Here is a 13,023-nt window from a genome sequence, read left to right as displayed (position 1 = left end):
ATAAAAATTCTGAATGGATTATATATAGCATAGAAAGCGCACAACGGGTGCCCCCTTTATAACCACTAAAAGACTGTAACTCATCTTCACCATGATCTCTAGCACCCCCTTAGAACCAGGCCTATTAATAATGAAAAATGAGTAAGCCTAAATGTTTCAAATTTATGCAAGGAATACAAAAGCCCCGATATGAAGTGGATAGATATAGTAGAAAGATATATATAGAGAGAAAATTACCCCTCAAAAAAGTCAGTAAGAAGCTTTCTTTTCACGACTGCAAGTGGAGGTTTATTATTCTCCATTTTTTAGCTAAAGTTAGCTTCACTGGAGCGGCGCCAAGCAAGTCATGTTAACGATCTCATGCACTTAGCGATCTTTAGATGTGGGGCGGGTCGTTTACATTTTAAAGAGACATGACAACTAGCCTATAAACAAACTTGATATAAATTATTGTAAATAATTCACAAAAATTACCGTATCCACTGCATGAATTTAATCAGATTTGTCATTATTATTATTACTAAAATATAAGTATCTTGGGGACCCTCCTAAGTCTATTTTTTACTTCTTATGGGGGGTCCCTAATGCCTTATGGGGGTCCCAGATCCCCCCAGCCCCCCCTCAATTCGAGCACTGGTCCCAGGTACTCCCCCACAGCCAATATTAGTCCTCTTAAACATTCTCTGACATCCCAAAAAGATCTCACGAACGCCCAGTGGTCGCCCGCATCGAACAGGTGTAGTTGTTTTACGAGCTAGCTTAACAGGCTTCCATATCCGCAGTATCGCTGTCCTCTGCAACACAAATATCTGCATGATGCTTATTCTTGTATTCTCTTCAGCAAGCCGGGGATCTGGGTTCGACAGCCGAGCCCTTGTTAGTACTTTGAACGGCTGCAGCATAAGAACTCTTCAGGGACAACGAGCCAATGAAATCCTCCGCTTTTTGAGGGGAATCAAACATCAATGCCTCACCATTGTGCTGCAGCTTAACCATGGGTAGATTAGAAAAAGATGCAGGCCCATAGCTGTCATCTTCTTCATAACTTGGCTAAAGCTCTTACGCCTCGCGGTTGTAATCGAACTGAAATCAGGAAAAAATAAAAGGGTGACATTGTTGGGGATGTGTTTGATGGGGTATGCCTGTCACGCGCCCTTAAGGATAGCGGTCCTGTCTTGCCATCTCAGAACCCAAAAAATCAGAGTGCGCGGCCGTTCAGGATTTTTGTCTCTCCCACCATACATGCGATGGGGCTGATCGATCTTGATATCTCGACCCTTCAAGGATGGAATACACCTGGAGAGGTTAGCCCTAAGGAAACCGGCTGTATCGGAGCCCACTGCATTCTCTGGTAAGCCTACAAGCCGTACGTTATTTATCCTACTCCTGTCCTCAATGTCTGTCATCTTATCAGTGAGAAGATCCAGCTGTTTCTTCAGGTTTGAGAAAGAATGTCTGTCCTCTCGTGCCGCCTGCGTGGAGTCTATGCGGTCCTGTGTCCATTTTACAGTTATGGCTAACTTTTCAAGTTCAGCGTTCAGGTCTTTGACAGACTCATTAGTCTTTCTTATGTCTACATGCAGTCCCTGTAAAGCAGGAGTCGGGATCGAATCGATCGCTTCTCTGACTGCAGAGGCCACAATTGTATCCAGGGTGTGTTGTTGTTCCTCCAGAGCTAACTTGATACCTTTAGCAATAGCAGTGTCGAGCTCCTCTCTGGAGATGGTGGAATCTTTGAATTGTTTCTTAGTTGGAGAGTGCTTGACCTCCCTTTTCCGAGCATCTTTAGTTGTAGAGATATTCATAATGAGAATGACGACGAATGTTCCAAATTTAACCACAGGATTTTGTATAGTTTTGGCTAAGAGAGCGGAGCCAAGAAACTATACGTGCATTGCCGCCGAAGGGTCACGTGATCTCCCAGTCACATTTATTTTTTAAAGCACATTTAAAAACAACAACAGTTGGCCAAAGTGCTGTACAACATCTAGGTTAAAACAAACCACATTAAAGGATAAAACACATAGTATAAAAACACAATCACCAGTTTTACCAACCAATTTTAGTATGTCGACTAGAATGTCGAGCACCAGCAAAAAACAAAAATGGTGATCGCCCATCATGTTCTTTTAAAAAAACTGACTGACCAAGAGATGCTTGCTGATTAAGTTACTGAAGAATCCTAAACAAACATACCAGCATCCAAAACATAAACGAAAGCTGGTGACCAGCAATGCTGGTATTCTGAAAACAATTTTCACACAAACTTTTACAACAGAAGCGACTGGATCCCAGGGGAGCTCTCAACAACTGTTTATCTTTTCTTGGAAGTTATCAATGGAGCAGTGGGAAATCATAGCATATGGCTACTTCAGTCATAATTTAAAAATGCTTCTTTTTAAACTTGACCTATGTGATATAGTAACATGCTGTTTCAGTTGATGGAGCTTAAATGGGTAGAAATTCAGGGACTGAGACATGTGAAGTTTTATTTAAGGAAAATGTTACCTCTAAGTGTGTGTCAAGGATAAATTCAGTGAGGCTAAGGAGCATTAGCACTGGAGTTGGGAACAGCTTGAGTGACAGTAGTTGCCAACGTTACTGTGGATCTAATTAATCTCTTACAGTTTATCATCCATATATTATTTCACAGTTTCTCTTTCTATGGTTTCTGTTTCAAAACCAATATAATTGTATTAAAATGTAATTGTATGTCATTTATAATGCTGGGAAATTTAACGCATTCATTTCTGCGATTAATAGTTAAATTAACACGTTAAAATGCAGTATACATATACTTCCTGAAACTTCACTATTGTTTTCCCTTACTTCCTGTGATTGGCATAAATCGACACATGTCCTGGGCATAGTAAACACGGGGGCAGCTTTACAAGGGTTTCCGAGAACGGAGACTTCAACTGCAAGTGGTGAGCCAGGTGTGGGAGAGATATGGGCAAGCAGCCGTATCTCTTCGCATCACTTGAAAATGCTCACTCACTGTCATCTGAACCAGTATCAAAAGCGAAACCGAGCAAGAGAGACTCAGCATGTGCGCCATGGCGACTGAACACAGCCAGAGAAAATAGTTGTTTTGAGATTTTACACTATAGCAAATTGAACTTCAGCATTTAATTTGTTTTGTATCTCTGTGTACAATGTCTAATAATGCATCAGCAATGCACACTTAAGTTTATCTTGCCAATAAATATTGATATAAATTGAATCTGCCCATTTGATCCTATGATTAAAAAAGTAGAATGGAAAATGGCAGAAGATTTTGCCCAACTTTTAATTACAGAATGGCCACTGATTTTATGGCATATACTATTTACATATACTTGTACCAAATATTTATATATATAAATATTTAACTATCTAACAAAAAACAAAAAAAAACAACAAAAAAAAACAAAAGAAAAATCTGAACATTTTAACATGTTTATATTTAAATAATTAAAATAAATGATGACTGATCCATTTCCTGCATGTTCTTTGAGACAAGCTATAAAGTAAATGTATGCTTATGTTTTTATGTTTTTTAATGTAACATGTACCATCATTAATCACAGTTAATCACAGAAAAATGTTATTAATTATTAAAATAATTATAAATTGATTCACAGCCCTTGTAATTTAATAGACATAATTGAGAAGGTTGAAATGCTAATGTTTAAAGTGTGTTTAACAGTACCAATATTGATGACTTATTGACCCTGTTTGTGGCCACATCAGTTTTAAAATGACTTACTTTTTTGATCTGTACTTTGTCTGTAGCCCAAGATCGAGTGGCTGAAGAATCAGATGATTATAGGGGATGATCCCAAATATAGGCAGATCAACAACCAGGGAGTGTGCTCACTTGAAATCCGCAAACCATGCAGCTTTGATGGAGGTGTCTATACTTGCAGGGCCAAGAATGCCCTTGGTGAAGCTACAGTTGCCTGCAAGCTTGAGGTCAAACGTAAGTACAGGATCATTTCCCCCTTGCCTTAGTAGTTCATTTTAATCTGATTATTGAGACACTGATCCTTAAAAGGTGTTTATCCTGTAGAAGAAAAGTAAACAAGCATTTTGTGCACTGACTGTGATCATTTGAGTTGGTTTTAAATGACATGTATAAATGTATGCGTATGTGTGCACTGTACAGTATGTATGGGTAATGGGATATACTGAGATTTTTAGTCTTTCTCTTTTACCAGAGGTGATCATCCAGGATGATAAAGAGAAGAAATAAACTGATTTGCACAGGTCAGTAAATTCAACAAAATCTATTTTATTGGACATTGTACTTATACAATTATATAATTGGCTTTTATATTGTCATAGTACAAAAATAAATAAATAAATAAAGCCAAAATATGTTTTTTAATAAAATTATCTGGTTAATATTTATTTTATTACTTTATACATTTTTATTTTCTATTGAGTTGTCTATGTATCTTTGTTCCCACCCACTATCAGAGTAATGTTACATGTATACACCTGAAGAGGAATTTTTCAATTCAAAATTATTTGTTTGTCACTTTTTACATAATATTGTTCCAAAGCATCTATATGCTTCTTAGACCCGTGCATTTTCCATTTTCCTTTTTGATTTGTAACAAGTAGCACCTAATAAACATGCTTTTAAGAGCAAGTAGTTTCCTTAAAAATAGATGTCCTCATTTGGGGACAGCAGGACTGTGCAGGAAGTTGTGAAAATTTAAATAAAACCAAGCTATAGAAAGTCTTTTTTTTTTTTTTATCAAATTGTTTATTATGTTTCTAGGAGTGTTGGTTATTCATGTTTTTAAGATGTTACAGACATTGCAGCTGGTTTTCTGTAAAGCTGCTTTGAAAAATTGTGTATTGGGAAAAGCACAAATAAGACTTGATTTGACTTTTATGTTGCAGTGTTTTTTTTTTTTGTTTTTTTTTTCTACTTTGGCAACAAACTTACAATGTTCTCTCTTTGCACTGTTAAACAAACTAGTGATAGCCAGTGCTGAAGCATTTTACCAATCAGAAATTTGCATAATTAATTCTGATTCAAAGTAATGGCCAGCATCGTCACTGACAACCATGTTAAAATAAAATTATACATTATAAATTCTGAATCTGTGTACTGATTAACTTTGCACCATGTCTGCCAAACATGTCGAGTGGTCCAAACATCATCTGCAGCTTGAAATTGAATGCACTTAGCTGCATGGAGACATTAAGGATGCTCCCTATTTAGTGAATGACTTAACCTCCAGTGTGCTGTCTGTCTGCACTGGTCTCAGAACAGTATGCACCTGATTTTCATCCTAACTCCATATAAAGCCTCTAAAAAAGCAACATTTTCAGCTTTTGGATGAACCCATTGATGTGATAATGCACAGTAAATATAGGATTTCTAAGGGAATTTTTTTTTGCTATAGTATACATTGGTGTACACTGTGTTTGGCAGCAGGGCTTTCGTGATAAATCATACAAAAAGGTTTTTTGTATGTAAAAACTTTACTAGGTTTCTTACCACATGTTGTTTTGTTGACATTTCTCCCAAAGACAAACTCTGCTGTGATCGGCGCCATGTTGTTTTGTCACATGACTCAATGCATCAAAAGTTTAACCCTTTACTGACAGCACAAAGTGTCCTGAACTGAGATCAGTTGGTTTAAATTAAATTAAATTATGCATAGCGTATAGTGAAAACACAACACAATGTCCATGCACAAGGAAGCAGGGTCACACAAGGTTAATGAAAATATTGCAAGATGAAGCCGACAGTGGTGAGGAGACACTCCCTAAAAAGAAACAACACAAGTACAAATGCAATTAAAATTCTCTAAATGTTCATTTTTATACGGGGGTTCACAGACCCCAATTTGAAAACCCCTGTTCTAAACAAGTGATCGAAGAACCTATCCCAGATTGAGCTATAGCGCACATAATTTTTGTTACTCTAAAAATAAAATGTATTGTAGGGTCATGAAGTTCACACACTTATGTACTGAAAGGCTGCTCCCACAATTTTAGATGTACTTCAAAAGCAAGTCTGTTATGTAGTAACTTTAAAGGGTCTGTAAATCCTGTTGAATGCACACTATGCCTCTAGGATGGTTTGAAATTTTCACTACTCAGATGTCCTTCAAAAGAAATGAGCAGCACAAGCTTAAAATAATAGTTAACAGTAAGTGATATCCCTGTTATGGTTTCACACATTTATTTTTTTACAATGTTAGATTCATGGTAAAAGAAATAAAACTTGCTTGGTTCTTTTATTCTGTACTTACCTTAGTCTTTTTCTCTGTTTAGATATCACAGTACTCAATTGTTAATGATTATAAGTTCAGCCATGAAACTCTTCATTTCAGATCTAGTCCACCAAGACCAAACCTACTAGCCTGTCATATCCTTTATAAAACTTTAAAACCCATACCAAGAGTTGTCATAACTGAAATAAACATATCTCTGTTCAGTACATTTTCAGTATATGTCGGTTCAATATTTCTCATCATGGTGGACTGGATAGACTGAATTCACACATCTAGTATTCTAGCATTTTGACTTGACACAGACAGTCAACGGTGCAATCTGAAGAAGCATCATCGCAGGTCTCTGTTTGTACATTTTGTGCTTTGGGAGTCTCTGATATGTGATGGCAGCTGTTTACCCCTTCAAGACCTCCTGAACATGGAGGGCACTGCAAGCAGTGAGAATGCAGCTGCTTCCACTCGATGAGCCTAGTGTGACTGTGTGTGCTAAAAATGAAACTGTAGCCTAACAGGCCTACACAGTACGCTGCACAGGGCCAAACATTTCACAGTACCACATGTCCACATTACCTCAAAGCATAGCTTCCGGGAAGACCCACAAAAAAAAAAAAAAAAAAAAAAAAATTAACAAAATCTAAAACCTCATCTGTGGTTTCCAAGCACTTGAAATTCCAAGAAACACCTAAAAGGAACCTTTAGACACCTTTAGGAATTTTAAAGAAAAGGACAGGTTTATACCATTTTAAACTTGGTTAATTAATAATTAAGAATGCAACTAGATTTTTACATTTTCTTAATAAAATGTGAGTAGTGCTTGTCAATGCGAAATTCACCACCACAAAGTTGGAGTTTGCTTGATAACTTCCCCAGTGTTTGCGAAAGTGTTCAGAGTGGTTTATAAAGAGTTTCTGGGGTGTTCTGGGTGGTTCCTTGACATTTGCTAAGGTGTTAAGTAAGTAAAGCTGTTATTTTGCCTATTGCGATTACTCGGCTATCCTTATTTTTGAAAATTATAGAAGAATGATGTTATGATTTCAAATTGTTTTCCCCCTTTTCATGTCTGGTGAGGATCAGCAGGAAACTAGGTCGAAATATAAAAAATAATAATATAAAATCTAATATCAGTCATACATCAAAATAATATTTATCACCAGGTGACTTGTCAAGCTTTGATGCAGTATTTATTATCTATGTGATACTATGATAGACAATAATATTCTAGTGTAAGTAGCCACACCCTGTGAGCTTCATGTGGTGTAGTTTAACAGAAGCATACTGGGTAATGGAGTTTTCTGTTGTCTGACATGTCTTTCTCTCTCTTTCGTCTCCTGTTCTAGATGCTTACAGTGGTGCTGAAAGATGAGTTGAAGTGTGTACCATAATCTTAGGCACAACCTTGCCTCTGTGATCACTTCTTTTTTTTTCTTTTTCTTTTCTCTCCAATTTGGAATGCCCAATTCCCAATGCGCTCTAAGTCCTCGTGGTGGCGTAGTGACTCGCCTCAATCCGGGTGGCGGAGGACGAATCTCAGTTGCCTTCACATCTGAGACCGTCAATCCGCGCATCTTATCACGTGGCTTGTTGAGCGTGTTACCGTGGAGACGTAGTGTGTGTGGAGGCCCACGCTGTTCTCTGCGGCATCCGTGCACAACTCACCACACGCCCAACCGAGAGCGAGAATCACACATTATAGCACCCACGAGGAGGTTACCCCATGTGACTCTACCCTCCTTAGCAACCGGGCCAATTTGGTTGCTTAGGAGACCTGTCTGGAGTCACTCAGCATGCCCTGGATTCGAACCCGTGACCCCAGGGGTGGTAGCCAGCATCAATAAACGCTGAGCTACCCAGGCCCCATCTGTGATCACTTCTAATAAAATATAAGAAATAGAGTTACCAACTTGGTAACTATAAAATAATTCAGAGTTACTATTTTTTTTTTTTTTTTTGATCAAAAGCCACAATACAATAAGGGCAAAGAGGAGTGAGCAAGCCTATATATCATTTTTTATTTCTTGCATGTATTTTAAATGTCACATTACTTATTGGTACCTATTTTTTTTCTTTCTTAGTCTGTCTTGTTATTGGGTGTTTTCAATAAAAGAATAAACCCACTATTTTATTTATTTATTTATTTTTTTTTTGTTTTTTGCAATTGTATATACTACTGCACAAATGGTTACTACAGGGTGTAGGCTCTGATTTATAACATTTTAGATTTGATCCTTGGAAGTGCTCTTGTGCTTGCAGTAAAAAAATAAATAAATAAATAAAAATATCTGTGACAATTTTTGTTTTCATAAAGTATTTTGAAGCAGACCATTTTAACTTTCTGAATATCATGTGAAAACATTGCTGATTTTAACTGCTCTGTTTCAGATTAATCAGCAATGTGGTTGAATAAAAGGGAAGTTGTGTTGCTCCCTGTCCATTAGAGGTTCTGAAAAGAGAGAATTTTTACATCTCATAGCAAATGTAGATGAAACTGGTTGTTCATGGTAACAAAATGTATGACAAGAATTACTAGTAATAGACATAGGTGCATGCTTTTTAACTGCTGTGGATGTCATGGGAAGCTTTCTAAACATACTCAGTCCATAAATAAAACAAAACATTTACGCGTTAACATGGCATACAATAAGGTTTAATACAGCATCAGCACTCCGGTAATTTCAGAGTTATTCATCATTGTTCCCAATAGGCAAATTTAGATTTTTGTCAAAGATCAAAAATGTATTTGTTTTTATATTGACAACAGATACAATCATAATCATTTATATTTACAGTATATTCCTTAGCATCTACTGAACATGCTGTATAAAGTATACAAAATTAAACTTGGATGACATTGCATTAGCACATGCATATGAATTTGAGGTATTTTAATGTGCTATGTATTTGTGTACTGCAAGATCTTGGTGCATGTTTGATATTTGGTTGGTTTATTAGGAAGCTACTGTCTTTTTAAAGATAAATGCTGAACTAGGCTATATGATACCATGAACTGTTTTCATATTTTTGTTTTGGTATTGGGGGTATTGTATGAGGACTTTACAGAAGTCACTACAGTAGCGCTAGCTGTTGGTTTAACAAGGCGTCCGGTTGGCGTTTCTAAATTGCCCAAAGCTCAAATAATACTGAAGCAGATCATGTAAATAACTATAAACTCCGAAACTGGCATTTCTCTGTGCAGTCAGTTCCTCTTCTATGAGTTGCGCGAATGTCCCAATCTAAGGGGGAGAGATTGAAACACGGTGCACCCGGTTGATGCACACTCTGTCACGGGGACACTCATCCCTCGAGTATGCACGCTTAATGCAGTTAGATTATAACATGATGGCTCGCGCCTTATTGAATCATAATATATGTGTCACTGTGTGTTTCTTATCGTGAAGAAAATTGGCAATACGCAGCTTTATTAATAAGAGAGAGCTTATTTTTTTGTGAGTTAAAGACAGATTGAATTGAACAGAAAGGTGAGAGAGGGTAGTCTTCACCCCATTTTACATGACAAAAAAAAAACGTTTTTGATTTGTTTTTGTTTTGGCTTTTTTCCAATATAAATATCTAAAACTTCTTTAAAACAACATACATTTTCTTTAGCAGCTAAGAAAAATTGCTATCTGATAATATTGAATATAATATTAAAAATACAAATATTTTAAAATATCTAAAAATCCTTTAAAAAAAGATGCATTCACCTGAGAAGCAGCATTTAAGATATTTAAACTTGCTTTTAGAGAATAGATCTTGAATAGAAGTATATTTTGTCTTTACTGCACTCGCAGAAGTATAACCAAGTGAAAAAATACACTTATATACAAAATACACTTATATTTAAGATACATTCTCTTAAATATCTTATATGTTGCTTCTCAAGTAAATGTATCTTGTTTTAAGGATTTTTAGAGAATTTTAAATGGAAAACAAGACAAAAACACTTGATAACAATGGGATATTTTGCATTGAATTTCTTTACTGAATTAAACTTAATAAAATATTTTTCCCTTTAATTCAGTGAATGTCATTTAGAGGTATTTTTAAAAGACAATTTTGTCCTCTTTATTGTTAGTAAGCACGTTTAATACAACCTTTTAATTCGGAGCACAAGCTGAATAATCGGTTAAGAGCTAATGATTAATCGTTGCAATAATCTCTGAATAGTCAAATAATTGTTCTAATAATCGTTAGATTAATTGGTTATCAAAATAATAGTTAGTTGCAGCCCTAACACACACAAACACATAATGCCAGTGTTGGATGTAATCCACTTACAAAGTACTTAGTTACTGTAATCCAATTAATTTTTGGTAAAAAAAGTAGTGTAATACATAACATTTTAAATTCTTTTAATCAGATTACAGTTTCTGACTTTCAATTAATTTAATTACTTTTAATACATTATAGGGTTATGCTTATTTCTAATATATTATTTATGTAGATTACATGAATTGGGCGTAATGAGTCATTGTGAAGGAGAAATATGAGGTGCTGAGTGTTTGACGTGTGTAACAATGAACAAGGAAAATATAGACATTATTTTGAATTCGTTGAGTGGAAAAGTGTTTTAGAAAACAACTTAAATGTAAAGTAATTAGTAATGTGATTACTTTTGCAATTAAGTAACTAGTAAATTAATTTAATTACAATTTTAGAGAAATAATTTGTAATTTGTAGAGTGTGCACATCAGTATGCTCAGTAAGAAAAATCATTAAAACAATAATGTAATACATTGCTTTTACAAGTCTGCTAATGTTCCCCAACTAATTATTAAATAAAACATAACGGTCTCACCAAAGTCACACTTGCAATGAATTGTCATTTTTAATTACTGAAATTGTTGACTATCTAGACTATCTAGGTCGAGGCAAAGCAAGAGCTCTAAGAGCCAAAATAGATCAGAAAACATTTGTTAAAAAAAAAAAAAAATGTTTGCCTGTTTAATTTGAATGCTTTTTTCATGAAACAATAACACCCGGGCACTTGCTTTGGTGTTGCCACCCATCATAGACCATAGGTCACATCCTAACCACACTATAAATGTTCTAGATTTTGTACTATATTTGATGGTGTAAAAAAAAAAAGCTGCTTTTTGAGCCCCACCTCTAGCATGATTGTTTTGAAGCCTAAGCTTACAGGATGTTGGTTCACCACTAGATCAGTAGGCTAGTGTGAGTGTGGCTTACAAACAAAAATGGCTAATCTTCCTACCTTACTAATAAACTCTTAAAATTATTGTTAAGTAACCCCCTTTAAAGTGTGTTAAATGGATAAAAATAAAAGCAAAAACATTCATACTGCAGTAAAGTTTCAGTAAACTTCATGTGTTTCTTGTATTAAAATGTAATTAAGGTGTAAAATATTTTACAAATTGTTATCTTCAATGTTTAATATAACATGAAGAAAATTAAGAAGAAAAGAAAGTTGTGAAAAAACAATAAAAAACATCTCATTTGCAACACCAACACATTGAGCTATCTTTTATGTCATTAAAAGACTTGGGGGAAAATGTATGAGAGAAATGTTGCTGTCTGTGAATCAATTTATTACTATTAATTCATGTATTTCCCATGACCTCATGCTTGGTGTTAACATGGGACACATTGTGTTCCTCCACTTTAAACTAAAAGTGTTTCGAAACTTCACAACTGACTATTGCAGTGTGAGATTACATGTAATAGGTTAATAGAGTTCTTTTACGGGGACTTTTAAATGAGTGTCATGTTCTACCAGTGTTAGGGACACAATTAGGCTGGTGGAAACAGTAAGTTCACAGAATGCTTCTGAATTCAGATTTCTTTGAACTATGATGCACAGAACCACACCCATAATGCTTAAAGGTAATAGTGCACCCAAAAACGAACATTTGCTGATAATGTACTCACCCTCAGGCCATCCAAGATGTATCTGAGTTTCTTTCTTCATCAAAACAGAATTTAAGATTTTTAGGATTTCATTTCAGGCCTCCTCCTTTAAACAATGCAAGTGAATGTACTCCATTTTCTGACGGTCCAAAATGCATATTTAGTGTACATCAAAATAATCCACACGACTCCAGTCGACAAATAAAATTCTTCTGAACCCAAACGATTGATTATTTTTAGAAACAAAACAATACTTATATACTTTTTAACTACAAATGTTCACTTGTACATCTCTGTGACGCGCGCTCATGAGAGGGATGACGCAAGCTCGTTGGTAAGGTCACGCGTCATGTGGAGAAGCGCGTCATTGTTTACAAGAGGAGTGCTGTACAAAAGTTGAATTGTCTTTGCTGTAGATTTGTATTTGTATAGGTGTATTGTTAAAAATGGTCATTTGGCACGTGTATCCTGGATGCTTCAACCTTCAGGAACCAGAGAAATAACAAACGTACAATAATTGGGAAAAAAAAAAAATATATATATATATATATATATATATGCATATATTGTTAATACAACATTTAATTTAAATATGCATGCATGAAAAATGATTTTTTATTTTTTATTTTTTTACGTACCTATCATGTTCTGAATGTGTTGCTCTATGAAACACTTGTCAAGTTCATTGTTATATACTTCAGTCTCACTGCTGGTCTCTCTCACTCATCTTTCTCTCTCAAAGCACACACAGAAACACACCAAGAAAATACATACACCATCCATTAATTATACTATTAAAAATTAAATCAAGTGATGCACACTGTCACCCAAGCGTTTGTATGTGAAATGGAAGTAGACATTACATCATCAAAAAAAAAAAAAAAAAAAAACCTTTCATTTCCTGTTACATTTACATAAT

General features: G+C 35.4%; 1 protein-coding gene across 2 annotated transcripts in view; it reads left to right on the top strand.

Annotated features, from left to right (window-relative positions):
• Positions 1–8,540, top strand: part of LOC127419952 (myosin-binding protein H-like) — a 38,211-nt gene extending 29,671 nt beyond the window's left edge. The window contains exons 12-14 of one of the 2 annotated variants that reach the window (XM_051661809.1): positions 3,775–3,961; positions 4,200–4,248; positions 7,577–8,540. In XM_051661809.1, coding sequence (XP_051517769.1) covers positions 3,775–3,961; positions 4,200–4,234 — 222 coding nt within the window. In that variant the 3' untranslated portion in view covers positions 4,235–4,248; positions 7,577–8,540. The remainder of the gene's footprint in view (positions 1–3,774; positions 3,962–4,199; positions 4,249–7,576) is intronic. The other variant, XM_051661810.1, reaches the window with a different exon arrangement.
• Positions 8,541–13,023: the final 4,483 nt, after the last annotated feature.

Source organism: Myxocyprinus asiaticus, chromosome 29 (genome assembly GCF_019703515.2).
Source record: "Myxocyprinus asiaticus isolate MX2 ecotype Aquarium Trade chromosome 29, UBuf_Myxa_2, whole genome shotgun sequence".
Taxonomy (NCBI): domain Eukaryota; kingdom Metazoa; phylum Chordata; class Actinopteri; order Cypriniformes; family Catostomidae; genus Myxocyprinus; species Myxocyprinus asiaticus.
This window is presented reverse-complemented; position numbering and strand designations above follow the sequence as displayed.